Here is a 19,540-nt window from a genome sequence, read left to right as displayed (position 1 = left end):
CTTGAATGAGCTTTGGTAGATTGTGTCTTTAAGGAATTTTTCTCTTTCATCTGAAGTGTCTAATTTAGTGTTACACGTTTTTCATGACACAGCTGACCCTTGGACATCGTGGTTTGTACCGCACCGGTTCACTTGTGCGTGGATGTTTTCCAGTAGAACATGCTATAGTGCCGTGTGATCCGCAGTTGGTTGAATCTGCAGATATGGGGGATGTGATCTGGAGGGCTAACTACACATTTACACGGATTTTCCACCGTGTGGAGGGCTAGTACCCTGATTCCCATGTTCTCTGAATGTGAGAGAATCTGTATAATCTTTGTCTCTCTCACACTCCTTATCAGTAAGGTATGCCTTTCTTTTTTTTTGATCCCTCTGTCAGAGGTTTGTCAGTGTTACTGATCTCAAACAAGAAGCCTTTGGTTTTGTTCATTTTCTGCTCATTGTTTTTCTTCTTCCTATTTCCTCGGCTTCCACCTTGATCTTTATTATTTTCTTTTTTCTACTTACTGGAGGTTTAAATGACTCTTCATTTCTCTTAACTTGGAAACTGAGACCTTTATTATTTTCCAATATAGGAACTTAATGGTATAAATTTCTTCCTAAGTACATTTCCTTTTTTTTTTTTCTAAGTACATTTTCTTAGATGGCATCTCACAAATATTAGTGTACTGTACTTTCATTTTCATAAAATTTTAAAGTGCTTTTTAATTTACCTTTTGATTTCTTTTTGACCTGTAAGCTGTTTTCCAGGTATATTTATGTCATTGATTTCTTTTTTTTTAAATTATGAAAGTATGATAACACATTTATAGGAAACTTGGAAAGTACAGGACAAAGTTCCACTATATTACAATTATCTTTTAAGTAGATAAATTAAGATTTTAGTTGAAGTTTCAATATCAAACTCTCAAAAATTAATAGGCTGAATAGACAGAAAAGTAGAAGGATATTGTAGACCTGAAAAGCTCTATGAACTGATTCAACATAATTAAGATTTATACAATTTTCACACAACAGTAGGATATAAATTCTATTCAATTTCTCATAGACTATAAACTAGGAGATACTGGAACATATCCAGGGACATAAAACAAGGTGCAAAAATTCATAGTCTAAAGGTATTGAGATCACATAGAGTCTATTCTCTTATCACTGTGGAATTATGTTAGAAATCTATATCAAACCTCAATAAAGTTAAAAAACTGAAAAAACACAGGTGATTGCAGAGAAAAATGCACTTAAATGAGAAATTACTATCAAAATGAGAAATTAATATCAAAGATTATGTCATTGATTTCTAATTTAGTTAATGAACATTCTTTGTATGACTATAATCTTGTTAAATTTATTGAGATTATATTTTATAGTCTAGAATATGCGTGAGCTTATAAATCATCCCATTGCTTTTGGAAAGAATATGTACAATGTTGTTGCATGGGGCATTCTTTAAGCATCAGTTAGATCATGTTATCTAATAGTATTGTAGAAATCTATATCCTGATATTTGTCTTCCTCTTCTATCAACTATTTGGAGAGAGCTATTGAAATTTCCAACTATAATTGTGGCTTTGTCTATTTATCCTGTATTTCATCAGTTTTTGTGTCATGTGGTTTGAAGCTCTGTTATAATGTGCATAAAGATTTAGAATTGTTATGTCTTCCTGATTAATTGTTGCTTTTATGATTATGGAATAGCAATGATATTATCATGTGACATCTACTTCATCTGAAAGCTTCCTTTTGAAAATGTAGGGTGGTATGTCTTTTTCATCTTTTTACTTTTAAGTTTTTATGTCTTTTATTTCAAGTACATTTTGTACATGCAACATATAACTAGTTCTAGTTTTGTCTGACCTGACAAATTTTGCCTTTTAATTGGGGTTTTTAAACTAAATAGTATAAACTGTTTTATGTGATGAGTCCTCTTCTCTACTAATTCTACTTGAATTCTGTCAATTCTGGGTAAGTTTTGATTAATTTTTCTCCTAGTTATGGGTCACATTTTCCTGCTTTTCTGCACACCTTGTAATTTTTGATTGAATGCTAAATATTATGAATTTAACCTTGTTTTGTGCTTGTTATTTTGTTTTCCTTTTATCGAAAACATTGCTTGAAATAGTTTGATCCTTTAGGGTCTTGCTTTTAAGATTTGTTGGGCAGGGCTAGAGCAGTGCTCTGAGTGGTTGTAAATATCTCGTTACTGCGTCACGACCCTTTTTTTTTGATCTTATCCTCAGTGTCTAACAAATCATGGATCACTCCAGTCTGATTAATGGGTTCAAAATTTTTTCCTGGTCCTGTGTGATCACTGGCCAGTTCATCGCTCATTTATTCATTGGCTGTGTGGGTCTTTGTTGCTCCACGTGGGGGCTTCTCGCTGGTGTTGGTGGGTGGGCTTTTCACTGTGGTGGCCTCTCTTGTTGCAGAGCATGGGCTCAGTACTTGTGGCAGAGTGGCTCCTTAGCATGTGGGATCTTCCCGGACTGGGGATCAAATCCGTGTCCCCTGCATTGGCAGGTGGATTCTTTTTTTAATTAATTTTTTATTGAAGGATAATTGCTTTACAATATTGTGTTGGTTTCTGCCATACATCAGCATGAATCAGCCACAGTATACATACGTCCCCTCTCTCTGGAATCTCCCTCCCACCTCCGGCCCCATCCCACCCCTCGGGTGTCACAGAGCCCCGATTTGAGTTCCCCGAGTCATCCAGAAAATTCCCACTGGCTGTCTGTTTTACATGTGATGGTGGATATGTTTCCCTGCTGCTCTCTCCATTCCCCGACTCTGTCCTTTCCCCGCACCCCTGTGTCCACAAGTCTGGTCTCTATGTCTGGAGGCAGATTCTTAACCACTGGACCACCAGGGAAGTCCCTAGCTACTTAATCTTTAATTTTGGTGTGGCTCTTTCCCTGGTCTCAGGGAGCCCCTTCGCATGCATGGATCAGTTTGTCCTCAGCTGTGTCCTTGGAGAGGGCAGACGGCAGAAAGCTCGCTGTTCAGCTTGCTTAGTTCTGCTCCCCTGTCCTGTCAATTCTCCTGTCTCTTGGACCCTAAACTTTCTCCCCTCAACTCAGGATGCCCACCAGGTCCCAGCTCTGTTCCTGCTGTCTGAGTCACAGCCTGGAAGGTCTCACCTTGTTTATTTTCTGTGGTTCATGGCTCTCTGTCCTACACTGCTTGATGGCCAACGGCACTTCATCTTGGCCAGACGTGGAAGGCAAATCAGAAGGACTTCTAATCCTCTTTTGTTATACTTTTCAACCATGTTAACTGAGACGCTATAGCATTTTTCACTTTACTAGACTTGACTTTTTACCCAATTTGAAATTGATATATGAAATGCCTTTCTGTTTAGGTTTCTCTGAGCAATCTCCTTGTTACAAAGAAAACATGGACTGGAAAAGCATCAGTGATAATTATTTTGCATTTTTTAATAACTTGATCAAGACTCCAATAGCTTCCATGTCCAGGTGAGTTTTCAGAATTCAACTTCTAAGTCTTGACTTAACTATTATTTGTAATAAACAAAATGCTTGCTTTAAAACATGAGATCCTGATTTAGCTGTTGATAAAGTCTTTCATATGTATTCAATTCTCAATAAATATTTGTGTCATAGAATATATGACTCGTGTTTCCATGGACTTTGAAAGGAAACAAATTGTAGTAATAAGATTTCCTTTTGAGAATGTAATTTATTATAAAATCCCCCCACCACAAAAAAATTTTTCTTTGAAAAATAGCCTTATCTATTTACTTAAAGTTTACACTTGAGGTCAATGATTTGAGAGCCTGAAGTTCTGGAGACTTTTGGGAGAGAAGTGATCTTTGGACCAAATCTGCCAGATTATATATTGCTATGCTATTTCAGTGCATGTACTGAAATGGACATTTTAATGTATAATTATGGATACCATGAGTAGCTTAAAAGCACACTTTATTGTCTGTGGGGTGTGCTGGGACATGATGTGACAGAGGCTTTGCCTTAGAGTAGTAGTTCTCAAACTTGGAAATGGATAAAATTGATCTGCAAAGTTTGCTGAAAATACGAGCACTTGAACTTTGCCCCAGACATGCTAAATCTTGCTTGTGTGTGGGACTCAGATTTCTGTAGATATGAAGAATTCTACAGGTGGTTCTGGTGTGGGTCAAAGCTTAAGAAACATCCCATTACATCTGTCCATCACTGGGATCTGTCACTTCTGGGAAGCTTTTTTTTTAATTAATTTTTTTATTGAAGGATAATTGCTTTACAGAATTTTGTTGTTTGCTGTCAAACCTCAACATGAATCAGCCACAGGTATACACATGTCCCCTCCCTTTTGAACCTCCCTCCATCTCCCTCCCATCCCACCCCTCTAGGTTGATACAGGGCCCCTGTTTGAGTTTCCTGAGCCTCACAGCACATTCCCGCTGGCTAGCTATTTTACATAGTAATGTAAGTTTCCATGGTCTATCAAGCATTTAGAGAAGAGCTAATGCCTATCCTTCTAAAACTCTTTCAAAAAATTGTAGAGGAAGGAACACTTCCAAACTCATTCTACGAGGCCACTATCATTCTGATACCAAAACCAGACAAAGACAAAACAAAAACAGAAAACTACAGGCCAATATCACTGATGAACATAGATGGGAAAACCCTGGGAAGCTTTTTAAGCTCAGCTATTAGTGGGCACAGGAGGAATAGCAGGGGACGGACCCTCTGGAGAATCAGCCCTTTGCTCACATGAGTTAGGTTTATAATACCTCACTTTCCTGAAGGTCTTAACTACTGAATAACACAGAAGGCCAGCAATGAAGCCAGTCTATAGATGCTCCAAGAGCATGTTTTACTTTCATATTTGTAGATCCATAGCAGCTGGCACAGTCTTTAACGACAATAGTAGTCGTGTTAGTTGCTCAGTTGTGTCTGACTGTGACCCTATGGACTGTAGCCCATGAGGCTTCTCTGTCTGTGAAATTCTGTAGGCAAGAATACTGGAGTGGGTAACCATTCCCTTCTCCAGGGGATCTTTCTGACCCAGGGATTGAACCCAAGTCTCCTGCATTGCAGGCAGATTCTTTACTATCTGAGTCACCACGGAAGCCCATCTCTCGTGACAGGTGCTAGGTACATAGGTGTTGACTTAATGAATGAATGAAGAAGAATGGACACTAAGTGTAATTAATAGTAAGACAGTTGAGCTTGAAATGAGAAAACGCAGCCCATACCTGGTTCCTGCTGTATAATAGTTTGAATTTGCTAACTTAAAAAATCCTGAAATGTTTCTTTCCTCATGAAATGGAAATAATGATGTTTACTTCAAGGGGCTGTTGTAGGAATGAACTAAGATGATAGTCGAGAAAGTGCTTTATAAACTGTAAGGCGAAATAAATGTGGGAGGCAGCATCATTACTAGTAGTAGCAGTTCTGACTCTGTTCTCAGTCATCTGACTATTATTGCTCCATGACCTCCAGTTGTTAATGAAAAACAAGATCGTTCTGCATTCTTCTGTACCAATAACACAATCTCCTGCAGTTTTGGATGTATTTCTCTGCACGGCTGGATCTGAGTAAGGTTTATCTCAAATTCTTCATAGTTGAGCTTTATTTTTCCTAATGGAATTTTTCCCAGGAAATGTTTTCAATGTTCCATGATTCAAACTAGCAGCTCTCTGTTCTACAAATAATAGCAAACTAAACTGAGCCTATAGTTTTTCTGCTTTCAGATCTCAGCTCTGGGAGAGGAAAACTATTCCTGCATCTCATCCATCCTATCCCTATTCTATGTCAGGCTGGGTTACACACAAGATTATAGAATCAAGGAAGTTCAGAAAGTAACTCACCCTTAAAGGCAATAATAGCCAGTACAGGTCAAAATCCTGTACCCGTAGTTCTGAAATCTTAAAAAGTGTGAAAACTGAAGCTTTTCTTATGGTTGGCAGCACAACTCATTCTGCAGACTTAAAATTTTTTTTTTTTAACTTTAAAAAAATATTGGCTGTGGGGACTCTTCGCTGTGGCATGAAGGCTTTTCTCTGGTTGTGGTGCATGGGCTTATTTGCCCTGCAGCATATAGGATCTTAGCTCCCTGACTAGGGATCAAACCCATGTCCCCTGCAGTGGAAGCACGAAGTCGTAACCACTGGACTGCTGGGGAAGTCCCAGACTTAAGTGTTAAGGGTCTGTTGCCCACACACACTGAGCCTGTTCTGAAATTTCCCTGCAGAAGTGTTAGTGGGTTTATAGAGGGCTTCCTGGTGCCCATGGGTGGAGGGGCTGTAAATGCGTATGTGGCAGACACAGGCACAAGTTTCCTTTCTAGAGTCCAAAACACACAGGCCCCAAGGGTTTCAAAAGCGGGTTTGTTGTTCCTGAGTCTGAGAAGTTAGTAACTTCTTCAAGTGAGGACTCACATTGTAAGTGTGAGTGATGACTCACATTGTAAGTGTGACTCATAATTGCTGAGCTGCTCCTTTGAGACATCTTTGTGTTTTAAAAATGAACTCCTGGAGAAGGAGTTTATTTTATGCCATGTAAAACAATAAGTTTTAATAGTCAGGAGTACAGCATGTTTACAGAGCACTGTGATTGCTTTTTAGAATGAGAAATCTCAACACTTGTCCTTAGATCATACAGGGGCAAATTGTCTTACCATTTGGACAACCTCTATCACTAGGACACTCTGAGACGTAATAAGGAATTGAATGCTAAGATTCTTCTAGAATAAATAGCAGATGTTAATGATCATGCATATCAACTCATTGAGTAAAATAACTTTAAAATGCATTGTTTTTAGTGCAAGAAGCAGATTTAAGCCAAAAGTATGCAACTGCATTGTAGATTTCAAAAACATTTTCAGATGTTCACATTAATTTAATCTCTGTGGGAAAATATATTGCCTAGTAAATATTTCACCTATGTTTTCCTGCAAACAAGACTGCATATTATCTAAAAATTTGGTAAGTTGAATTTTTCCTAAAGGTATTTTTTTTCTGATACTGAATCTGTTCTGTTAATATTGTAGGGTCTTAAATTATACAAAGGAACTTCTAGTGATGGAAAAGAAGTTGCAGACCCTTAAAGATGAGCAAATAAACTTCCTTTTATCTTTTATGGAATTTTTGGAGAAATTATTATTGCCTAATCCATTCAACTTATCCAGTATTCTCAAATTCTATAACCTCCCATCTGTCCCTGAGATGACTCTAAATACAAGTCATTTGTGGACAAATCATTCAGCAAGTTTAGAGAGAGATATACCTGGCATGGATACTCGGAAACTTCTGGAAGTCAGCAAAGAGATGATTGAAAAAGTACAAACCCATGAAAGTTTCTGGATAAGGAAGGAATCAATAAATATCTTGAGATTTGTGGAATTAATACTTCTGGGGATGAATCCCAAGTTTCTGGCATTGTGGATGCATGGCACTTCAAAAGGAAAGAGAGCTGAACTGGGACTCTTGCCTACCCTTGTAAATTTTTCTGATTCAGAAAACGAGATGATTCATAGGAAAAGCTTTAACTTTTCCCAGTTGTTTCATTTAGATTGGTCTGAATCACCAGCCGTGAAGATGGATTTTGTTCATGTAATTGAAGTGATAATAAATAGTCTCTATGAGTTTGGATTTCTGAGGCAGGAACAAGTCTCAGAAGCTGTGGGCACAGTCTATGCTATGAGGAATGTATCCAATCTTTTCTTAGCCCTTTCTGAACCTCAAAAACAAGACATTGAGAAAATTTTGACTCATATATATCTACATGTCTTCCAGGACAAAGATTCAGCCTTACTTTTGCAGATTTATTCTTCATTTCACCAGTATATGTATAAATTCTTGAGCATTCAGAGCAAAGAGTCTTTGTTTTCTCTCCTTATGCAAATCTCAAAACACATTTTGGATATCCTAAAGCAATTTAATTTCCAAAACATCAGCAAAGCGTTTTCATTTTTATATGAGACAACAGGGGTCCTTGGGAGGCTATCTGAAGTATCTTACTGTCAACAATTGCTTTCAATTTTTAAATTTTTGGAGCTTAAAGCCCAATCCCTGATGTCCACAGAGGGCCCTGCAATGGAAGTCATCCATGCTACTTTGAGAGGCCTCAAGCAGCTCTTCATGGTGGATGATGGTTTTCGTAATTCTGTATTTCACTATGTGAGTCAACTCCTCAATGGCTCAGCAGAGGCCCTGCTGGGCGATGAATGCTTTGTTCTGGATAATAAAAGCATTTCTTCTGCAAATTATTCACCAGATGAGGGGTCTCCATTTATCCTCCCATGGGCACAAATCCTTTCAAACTTCTCAGCAGATGGCGGTGAGTTCCATGAGTTTACAGCTCTTCATTGCACCACTTTATGGCTTCACATGTGGACTGAGCTCTGTGGACACATAGCTCAGATATTTCAGCTGGACACGAATGTTTTCACTCCTCTTCGGGTTGGTCTCAATCAGCTTTTGGATGAACTGGAAAGTGATGAGAAAATTCCTGAAAGCTGTCAGGAAATACTTCCCAACCATTATCCTGCTAGACTCATCTTAAATTTGTTTGAGAATGTAACTCAAAGTGATGGCTTTCATGATTGGAATGATTTCCTGAATCTCAGGGATCTCTGGGTAGCACTAGGTGATGGATTAGTTCGAGTAAAGTTGCTTAACCTGGACCAAATAGAGAAATCCCTTTTCACCATGGAAACTACCTTGAGTCAGCTGAAGTCACTTCCATTAGACACCAATGCCAGCAGAGAGTTTTTGTATTCTCTGCTCAACATTTTTATTGAGTTGAGCAATACCTCAGCATCTATAGATAGAAGTGTACATTTGATGAATAACTTTCTCTTAAGGAACCTCACAAATTATGAAGTAAAGCTTGCAAGTGTCATCACTGACCTAAGAGACACAGTATTATTTCTTAAAAATGTGTCCCACAACCAAGATTTATTGTCCTGTGCTGACATTTTCCAAAATGTCACTGAGTTTATTTTGGAAGGTGGTTTATTGTATGAAAATTCTTCCCAGAGGGCATTACACATTCTGGCCATGTTGAATTCCACATTTTCCTCTGTGGACACAGTTAGCAGGCTGAAAGGCTGTGTCACCTGGGTCGGCACTGTGAACCACCTGTGTGCTATGTATAACTCCAGTTTTTCACAAGGCCATCTTCACGGTGTTCTGAGGAGTCTCAGAGATGTGAAAGACAAACTGAACTCTACTTTGAAGCTCGTTACTTGGATGTTGAATGTAATGATGGAGCCTTGCTCATTGAATACGTCAAATATAAACTGTGTGAATGTTTACTTAAAAAATGTGACTGACTTTCTAAATGTTCTACTCACTACAGTCTTTGGAAAAGAAAAGGTACCAAATTTTGAGATTTTATTAACTCTTTTAAATGATTCCACAAACCAAGTAAGGATGATTATCAACAACTTCTCGAGAGACTTTGATTTTGCACCTCAATCTAACTGGACACGTTTTACTGAATTAATACTAAAACGCATAGAAATGTCAGATGAAATGCCTCTTCAATTTCAAAATATTTGGCTGCATTTAGTAGCTCTGGGGAAGGAAATTCAAAATCTTGTGAAAGATATTTCCCCTAACATCCTGGAAAATAGCACCTTTTATAAAGCTGAAAAGATTTTAAACATAATTGCTACCAGTCCAAAGGAAAAGGATATACACAGCTTAGGCAATTCATTTTACCAGTTAGCTAGTTACCTTGCCTTCAATTTATCTCATGATCTCCAAAATTCACCCAAAATAATTTCTCATGAAGTCATGAAAGTTGTGGGTCTCAGTATTCAACTCATGAGGGATGTCTTCAACTCTCTAACACCCTCCGCTTACCACAATATTCCACAAGAGCCAGGTGACTTTCAAGTTTTAAAGAAGATGACTTCTCTCCTGCGCGGTGTCAAGAAAACAGACATATACCTGCTAGTAGATCAGCTTGAACGCATTAGTGAAAGCACGATGGATTTCTTCAAGAACATCAGCAGGTTAGGTGCTAGTGATTTGGGGATCGGCTTCTTTGTTGACTTAATGGAAAAGTTTGTCGACAGCTCACATTCTTGGAGTATTAGCCATCTGCTGAGGCTCTCACGTCTGTTTCCTAAAAAGGATGCTGATGCCGTGGTGGATGCGTACTACATGCTCCCTCATGCCATGAGGCTCCTGAGGGGCATGGGTGAAAAAAACATCACAGAGGCCCTCAAGGATGTCTATAACTTCACAGTCCTCCATGGCATACACCTTTCAGATGTCACCAAGGAAGACTTCACTGTTGTGATAAAAACTCTTATGGACACAATTGACTTAGTATCAGCTCAACCGGGCCTCCTTTCGGAGACATTAACTTGTCTTCCTGTGTTTTGGTGCTGGAATCATACAACTTCTGGGTTTCAGCAGAACCCAAGATCAGACGCCTGTAATGCCCATGAGCTCACATCTTCCTTTTACAGCAAAGTAGCCAGTATTCTTGACCACCTCCACCTGTCTCCCCATGGTGATGATTCACAGTGTTTGAATGAAAGCTCACAGATGGAAATAACTAGGAAAGTAGCCTGTGTAATTCATGAACTAATGGACTGGAGTTCCATTCTTCCAGAGCTGTCTGAAGTTTTCCATGTTAAAACCTCACTTGTGAAATCTGTGCAAGAATTTTGGCATAAGGTGTTACCATTTGTCCCGCTTTCTGGAAACCAGAGCAGTGGCAGCATCCCTGAGCTCTGTCCTGGTCATCTCATAAAGCAAGTCGCTTTGCCAATCATAGAAAAATTCAAAAACTTCAACTTTACAAAAGCCACATCAGATGAAAACCTTCCTGAAAAACTAGTTAGTTTAAACAAGATTCTTAATGTGGAGGAAGGAGCAGGAACATCTGTCCGGTATAATATTTCCTTTCATTTGAAAAGGATAATAGACTTTCTCTCTAGGAAGGAGAACCTGGTAAACAGCACCAATTCTCTAGTCTTTCCGTTCATGACACTGCTGAATTCAAACCTCACAGGCTTTAGTTTAGAGGCATTATCATGGTTTATTAAGAAAAGCGAAGCAGCTGACAACTTGGAAAAACAACGGCTTGAGTTTGAACAAATCATGAAAGACCTAACCCATAATTTTAGTATCAGACCCCTATATTCTGAAATTGACAAAGTGATGCAAAGGACTAATTCAGTGGCTCTTCAAAACATACCCTTGCCACTTGCCCACTTTTTGGAAAGCCTGGATTTATCATCATTGAAGACGTTAGAAATTATTGAAGAATTTTTACTGGTCATAAAAAACTGGTTTCATAAATTTGCAAATGAAGATTACTCCAAAATTTTACAAACATTGTTTCTTCTTTTGGCTAATGAGAGTTCAACTGATGATATCTCTTTGGTGACTAGAGATATTGCTACCTTTTTGGGTTATCTCAAAAATGTTTCTAGAGAAGGTAATTTTGATGTTGCCCTTCTTACTCGTCAGCTAAGTCAAGAACAGCTAACTAATTTCTCAGTTGTTCAGCTGCTTTTTGAAAGCTTCCTAATTAATTCAATCAATAACTTAGCTGAGCATTCTCAAGGAGCAGCCTTGAGCTTAAATGATACTGACCTTCAAATAATGAATCTCATTAACCTCGTCTTGAACCACACACAGTCAGAAAATGGTGAGAGAATCATTCTCCCTCCAAGAAGCAGAGTGGGTTTCACGGAACAGCTTTTGAAAACATTCTTTTTACTAAAGGAAAATTCTGGGAACAAAATATTTCTTCTGCTAAAAGACATCCACAAAGATCTCTTTGCAGAGATGAGGTGAGTTTATTTTTGCTTGTAGAGTACCTGTAGTTGTATATTACAATTAAGTTTATTTCCTGGAACTTCTATAAAACCTTGGAATGATTTTTGAAGTGAATTTTGTCTTAATGAACATTTTGTAAAAACCAAGGTAAAGTAACTTTAATGATTGTCATATAACTAATAAACCTATATACAAATGTATATATTATAGTATTATGTTTTATTATATTTTGGATTATGAAAGTAGTTGTTAAAATTAAATTTTATATGGAACTGAAAAATTATTATATACATATATAGATATATGTGTGTATGTATGTGTGTGTGTGCATGCTAAGTCGTGTCTGAATCTTTGTGACCCTATGGACCATAGCCCACCTGACTCCTCTGTCCATGGGATTCTCTAGGCATGCCCTCCTCCAGGGGATCTTCCCCACCCAGGGACTGAACCCACCTCCCTTATGCCTTCTGCACTGGCAGGCAGATTCTTTACCACTAGCACCACGTGGGAAGCCCAGATGGATATATATCATGGTCATATTTTGAATTAAGTCATGAACTGTCTAATCACAAATGAAGGGCTTAAATATTTTCATTCTAATAAGTTTACTATGATGTTTATATTTGGAATTGATAAAACTCCATTTTAAAACTGATAGTCACATTATATTTTTTCATATATTATTTTTTCATCCACTTTGAAGCTTGCCAATGAAAAGACTGGAGGGAAATTCTCATTTATTCTAGGATGTCTGTATCAGTAAGGTGTCAACCTCAGAAGCAGAACCAGAACAAAATTTCATACCAGGACTGGCTTCTGCAGTTTTGGGGTTGGCTCAGTGAGCCTAGAGTCAGCAGGGCAGGCCATTAGGAAACAAGTCAGAGTCCCACAGACAGAAGCTGCAAGTTCCCATCCACAGTGGCCAGTCAGGGGGTGATGGGATGTGTCCAGTCCAGGACATGACCAACCACCCACCCATTAGAGCCCAGGAGGTCCTAACCGTCTCGAAGACCCTCCGTCTATGAAGTCAGCCTTTCTAGGACAACATGCCTTTGCACTGACTTAGAGCTGGCTGACTGGGTCTTTAGTCACATCTGACAAATCTCCCTAAGCAGCACCTGCGTTACTGTTTACAATGATACAATGTGGGCATCCTGACTCTCATAAGTGGACTACCTGTGAAGCCCAGCAAACCAGAAATACAGCAGAGAGGGCTCTGGGGCTGTCACGTGGCCCAGCTAGTCGCCAGCAAGCCAAGCAGCTTGCCAGGACTTGGGATATTCAGAAGGATGTTCCCTCCTACCCTGAGAGTCCCATTTGATCATTTCACGTTCCTTTCCTTTCTGAAGGCAAAAGTGCATGGCTCTTTAAGTTGTTAGGTTTGAGGATCTGCAATGGATTGATACATAAAATCCACCCACTCTTTTCATTATTTGGCAACAAAATATTAATTTTCATCTGGAATGTATTGTAGCATTTCAATTTTTCAGTATTATCCTCCTATAATGCTATTATAAAGCCCCCAAGAAATCACTACCCTTCACACTTGAACAACCTCATGAGCCCAGTTACACTTGGATTTTTTCAATAAATACATGCTACAGCGCTGCCCGATCCACGGTTGGGTGAATCCGTGGGTGGGGAATGGCAGACACAGTTTTTAATCTATGTGGATGGTTAGTGCCCATAAGCTTTGGATTGTTCAAGGGGTCCACTGTGTAAGTTTTCACTTTTTTCATTACTAACCATGAAATTAAAAAATATATATTTGCAGTTTTGTCCTAAAGGATAAAATTCTAGAAAATTTGAAACTCGATCATTTTCTCACCTCCATGAAAGAAGATAGATTGGTGAACGCTCTTTCAACTTTAAAGGAGACTGTGTATCATCTAATAAAGAACTCATTTATGTTAGATGATGGAGAATTATATTTTGATAATCATCAAGGACTGCAGCTCCTGGGAGATTTATTCCACACTCTTCTAAGGGAAACATCAATGAAAAAGGAGACTGAAGTTAATCTGGAGTTTCTTATGGTGCTGAATCAGTTGCTTTCCCATATGAACAGTTCTGAGGACCTTTTCAAACTCAATCAAGATCTCCAGTCAGCTCTTCACCTCGTGAGAGAAACTTCCATGGTGATAGCACGTTTCACGGACACTCTTTTAAGCTCTCCTGTTAAGGACCTCCGTGTGCGGTACCCTTCCCTCCAGGAAGTTATACTTGCAAATCTAACCAATTTGCTTTCCTTTGTAAACAATTCATTCCCCCTAAGAAACAGAGAAACATTAGAAATTACCAGGCACTTACTGGGTGTTATCTCAGGAGCAGGTGGAGAGAACTGTGCCCTTGACCCACTCTTGGAGATGTCTGACACTCTGACCATGCTGGCCGATGATGGTGTAGAGATGAGACGTCTTGCCACGTCAGTCACCTCCACTGTGGAATTTCTTAAGTTAGCCAAGAAAATTGCAAGAAAGGTGGCCACCATATTTCAAACTCATCTCATTTCCACTGCCAATGACACCATGAAATTCTTTGACACTCTTTATTTTCTTTTGCGACAAAATGTTCGAAATGTTGTCAATGAAATGATTACTTTGAAAAAAGCAGATCATTTAATATTTGAAAATATAGATGACTTGTTGATGCCATTTCTTGACTTGGCCTTTGGGATGATTGGAGTTAAGCCTAATATTTCCCAAGACTTAGATATCCTCAATATGTCATCTGGCATATTCACATACATGAACCAGTCCAAAGAGCTTTTTGATATTAGAGAAGAAATAGTTGACTTTTTAACTTCTGTGAAAATCAATTTGGGAGACGTGGAACGTCTCCTGGCAGCATTTAAAAATGGGGCCCAAATATTTTCTGTGGATTCTGTCAGTTTATGGGAAGAAATCCCGGATTACTTAGCTCTTGTAAATAACATCACCAGTCACATCGACTTCTTATATTCTAACCCAATTTCCACTCGTAATTTCCCTCAAGATACAAAATGGGGAAGAACTCGTGAAGTGGTCCTGTTTCTGTGTGAAATCCTGTCACAAAACAGGACAGAATTAGGGAGTTACTTGAGAATGGTGATCAACCTTATCTCAGTCGCACTTTGGAATGACACAGGGAAGGACCACAGGGATGTTTTTAATCTGTTGCTGACATTGGCTCCGCATCCAGATGACCTTTTGAAAATCATCATGACAGTGGTAGAGGCCTCCCGTGAAGCTTCACTTTTTAACACCTCTTGGATTCAGAATGTGACTGAGCAACAACTCCAAGAAGCCATCCAGACCCTGCTGAGTAAAATAGCTCTCGTGAAGAAAGAGCTTCTCCTCAATAGCTCTCAGTGGACGTACTCCGTGAGCACTTTGCTTCAGCCCTTTTTTGAAATTTTTATTCATGCAACCACTGGAACACGTGAGAAGACCCAGAAAGAGCTGGTTGACAGTCCTGACATCCTCAAACCATTGTTGCGTTTTGAGGAATACCGGAAGGCATTAATTGCATTGGTTGAATACTGGCGGAGGGTCTCGCTGATTGATCAAAGGTAATGAAACACCCAGTTTGATTCATTCTGCCTGCCTGCCCCGCTCCCAGGCAGTAACTATAAAACAGAAGCAGGCAGGAATTGCACTGACCCAGGGTAAGTATAAGTACGTTCCTATAAATAAGGAACTTTTTAAACAGACTTTTTATATTCGAACCCAAATTCCATTCATAATTTCCCTCACGATACAAAGGGAAAGAACTCATGATCCTGTTTTTGCATGAAATCCTGTCATGAAACAGCACAAAACTAGAGGGTTACTTGAGAAAGGTGATCAACCTCATCTCAGTCATGCTTTGGAATAACATAGGGAAGAACCACAGGGATGTGGTCTTTGATTTCAGCCTTCCTCTCCCTCTGAGACTGACTTCCACAGGAATGATTCAAGCCCAGTCCCTGCTCGCTATTTGACTAGTCAGCACTTATATATGATTTGAATTTATTCTAAATTTTTCCATTCATTTTTTCCCAAAAAGTAAAAACCTCTTGTTCTATGCACACATCCCAAGACTAGGTACGGAACTGGTGTTTCTGTTCCCCTGCTCTGGCAGCCAAGGGTCCTGCTACTTGATATGGAAATAGAAATTTGGGGCCACGCAAGTCACATAGAAGTCTGCACTTTCAGTGGTAACTGCCCACTGGACAAGGCCAGATTTCACCCCGCCTCAGATTCCATCCAAGACATGTGGTTGACCCACATCCACGCACCAGCCGCCCACCCCTGAATGGTGGGTCAGGGGAATGGCAGGTTCCTGGAAGGTCCGGTGCTATTGGCTGTCATGCTCCGGAGGCTGTCCGCTGCCCAAGGATGTGGGCGAGAGCCCTGGCCCATCCTCTCCGTGTGTGACACACGGCTCCAGTGGTCTGTGGGCTCCACGGTACCGATGCTTCTGTGAGTCCAAAGGGAGATGGAAAGTGAACCCTCACTCACCTGCCAGACAGCCTGACCTGCTCTCCTCTAGCTCTGTTGCCACAGGGCTGCACCTTGAATTCACTCCTTTTTAAAAAGTTGGAAGGGTCTCCTTGGATAGTGAAGCAGGTATTTATTGGCACGAAGAACTGTTAATATCAATGCCTTGGAATTTGAATGCTGGCTTTCAGACCCTCACTGTTTTTCTGATCCTAAACTCTGTCTGACTTGACACTTGTCTCCGAATTTTTATTTGAGCTGGAGATGATGCCAGCTACCCCTGCTCCTCACCAGTCCTGGCTTTCACCCTGAAGTGTCCAGTCCTTCATGGATGTACTTTACACTGTGGCCCCAAGACTGGAAACTAGTGGGCTGTGATCTGGCTGGGTGTGGTCGCCACCCTCATTTTAAATTCCCAAGGCACGGTGCCCAGTTTCATTCCACTTTAGCGATTCCTTCCTTCCACTATTTTTTTCCTGTCTTTTTGTTGTTCAGTCGTGTCTGACTCGTTGTGACCCCATGGACTGCAGCACGCCAGGCTTCCCTGTCCTTCACCATCTCCTGAAGCTTGTGCAAACTCATGTCCATTGAGTTGGTGATGCTATCTTCAGTCTTGACTCTTCTTTGATCACTGCCTTCTTGATGAGGAAGATACAAAAAGTCTAAGACAGAAAACCCCACTGGTAGGGAGGGAATGCCAGGATTGTTGGCAACAAAATGATGCTCTGAATGAAAACAGGAGACCTATTGTCTCCTCGGCTGTGTCCTCCGATGTCTGTGGAATGAGTGGTCCAGCAGTGGGATGGTTCTTTCACGAGTGTCACATGTGCACTCACTCAAGAGAAGCTGGTCTTCACCTCTAATATTCCTGTCTGTTTCCCCCAAGTGTCTTGGATGCCTGTCGGGCTTTTCTGCAGTCCCCGGAGCCCGCGGATGCCGTGGCAACCCTGTGGAGAATGGAGACCCTGGCCCAGCGCGTGCTCGTCCTCCTTGCAGGTGAGCTGCTCTCGGGAGAAGGGCTGATTGGTCCCCACCCGTTTCCAGAGCTCAGCTGACTATGAGATGGTTGGATGCCCTTGAGCTACTCTTGGGCTCAGCTGCAGCCTTCTTGCCCGGTTCCCTAGACCCTGAGGACCCCCTCTCCCCCTGCCCCCAGCACTGTGACCTCCAGCTAAGGGGAACATCCCCCTCCCTGTTCCAAGCTCTGCCTGCAGGCTATGCCTCTGCCAGTGGAAGGTGCGTCCCTGTCTCTGAGGCCTGGACTTCAGCCACGCCCTGTGGCTGGAGCCACGGCATCTCCTCCAGGAGGAATGCCTGGTCCCCTTTGCTGGTGGTGACCTTGGGTTGACCTCTATCTCATGTGGTATTAAGGCTGCTATTTCTTAAGTCCCCCTCCTCTGCCTGCGTCAATGTTCCTTGAAGGCAGCAACCGTGTCTCCATCTCCTGTGCGTCCCCAGCGCCTGGCGTGGAAGATCACTCTACTGACGGGTGCTGGGTGGTCCATGCAGTGACTCGACTCTAGAACACTTTCCCTAAAGTCCTGGCGCTGAGTGCTTGTCTTCAAGTTTGTTGGAACCTCTCCTGCATTTGTTTGCTACTTTACTGAGAACAGGATCTGTTGCTTGTTCAGTTCTGTCTCCATGATACTCAGCATAGAGTCTGTGACAGTGAGTCATTGCTACTTACACTGTAAATGAATTCATTCATCTAAGATCCTTCTCACCAAATCCATTACTACCGATTTCAGTGACATTTTCCTGGCATACCATTGTGGAAGGAAAGTACCACGAGCTGCCTCATAGGGCTCCTGGGTGATTTTTAGATCTCTTTCCAAGATGTGAACACTGGCCTCAGAGCACTTTTGGACCATAGACTGCACAGGGCTGCTGGAGTGTATTTCACCCACGCGTGCATGTTGCTGCTTTTTCATGCAGAGGCTCCTAAATGAGGCTGCACCCAGACCTCTTTTTTTAAATTTACTTTTAATTTTTTTATTATTATTATTTTTTAGTTCTACCACTTTATTGCTACCAACCCATTTCCCTCCACCCTTGTGCACACATGCTCAGTCATGTAATCCCATGGACTTCAGCCCGCCAGACTCCTCTGTCCATGGACTTTTCCAGGCAAGAATACTGGAGTGGGTTGCCATTTCCTTCTCCACTCTTTTTTTTTTTTAATTAAAAAAATGTTTTTGTTGGCCACATTCCCTTGTGGCTCAAATGGTAAAGAATCTGCCTGCAATGCAGGAGACCTGGGTTCGATCCCTTGGTTGGGAAGATCCCCTGGAGAAGGGAATGGCTACCCACTCCAGTGTTCTTGCCTGGAGAATTCCATGGACAGAGGAGTCTGGCAGGATACGGTCCATGGGGTCACAAAGATTCAGACATGACTGAGCGACTAACACTTTCACACTTTCTGCAGCATGTGGAATCTTAGTTCTCTAACCAGGGATGGAACCTGTGCCCCTGCATTGGGAGCAGAGTCTCAACCACTGGGTCACCAGGGAAGTCTTTGCACATGGCTCTCTTGGTGCAGCCGGGCCTAAAGTCCTTGACAGCAAAGGTGGCAGGGATGCTGGGGTGATGGGTGTGAGCCCAGATGACGACATGGGGAAGCTAAGGTGGGCTGATCAGGAGAAGAGAGAAGCCGGGGTCAGTGGAGCAGGCTGTGAGCCCTGGTTCCCATGTGGATCCTGCCAGGCCAGCTCTGCCCCCTCCCTGTCGTCCCAGGTGGACCCGACACCTTGTCTCACGATGCTGCCTCCTCCTGACTTACTCTCTGATGACTGTTATTACTTAGATGATTATTCTCAGGTGAGGTGTCATGTCCTCTGGGAAGCTCTTCCCCTGCCTGGGTTTGGTGGCCCTGTTTCAGGCCCCTTAGCTGTGCCCTCCGGGCAGTGAGCCCATGGGCCCTTTGTGATTGCATCTGCCTGTGATTAGCATCCACCCAGCACATGGGGACTGGAGCCCGGGTGGGGGCTGATGGCAGAGGCTTGGTGAATGAACGCGTGAGCACATGTCAGCGGCCCTCTTGGGCTCAAGTCTCTGTCCCCTGGGACTCCTGCATGAGCGTGGTCTGTGAATTTTGCGCTGACATCCTGGAGGGAACGTGTGGCCATGGCAGGCAGTGCCCAGGCCCAGATGTCCCTGAGTGGCTGTGTGGGACTGGAGGACAACGTGCAGAGGTTGCTCGGGGCTTAGTGCAGGCATGGCCACACCTGCCACAGACAGAGTGGTCTAGGGACCGGGGGGGGGGGGTGCAGGGGTGGGTCACTAAGGGTATGGGCAGCGGAGGCTGGGGCTTTGGGAA

The 19,540-nt window shown here is 41.6% G+C and overlaps 1 protein-coding gene across 2 annotated transcripts in view; it reads left to right on the top strand.

Moving 5' to 3' along the window:
• The window catches only part of ABCA13 (ATP binding cassette subfamily A member 13), a 379,106-nt gene that overhangs the window by 59,665 nt on the left and 299,901 nt on the right, over positions 1 to 19,540 (top strand). Inside the window, exons 16-19 of one of the 2 annotated variants that reach the window (XM_043873351.1) lie at positions 3,359 to 3,473; positions 7,009 to 11,778; positions 13,539 to 15,314; positions 17,111 to 17,220. In XM_043873351.1, the coding sequence (XP_043729286.1) occupies positions 3,359 to 3,473; positions 7,009 to 11,778; positions 13,539 to 15,314; positions 17,111 to 17,220 (6,771 nt within the window). Of the gene's footprint in view, positions 1 to 3,358; positions 3,474 to 7,008; positions 11,779 to 13,538; positions 15,315 to 17,110; positions 17,221 to 19,540 lie in introns of those variants that run through there. The other variant, XM_043873352.1, reaches the window with a different exon arrangement.

The sequence above is a fragment of the Cervus elaphus genome, chromosome 18, assembly GCF_910594005.1.
Source record: "Cervus elaphus chromosome 18, mCerEla1.1, whole genome shotgun sequence".
Classification (NCBI taxonomy): Eukaryota; Metazoa; Chordata; class Mammalia; order Artiodactyla; family Cervidae; genus Cervus; species Cervus elaphus.
This window is presented reverse-complemented; position numbering and strand designations above follow the sequence as displayed.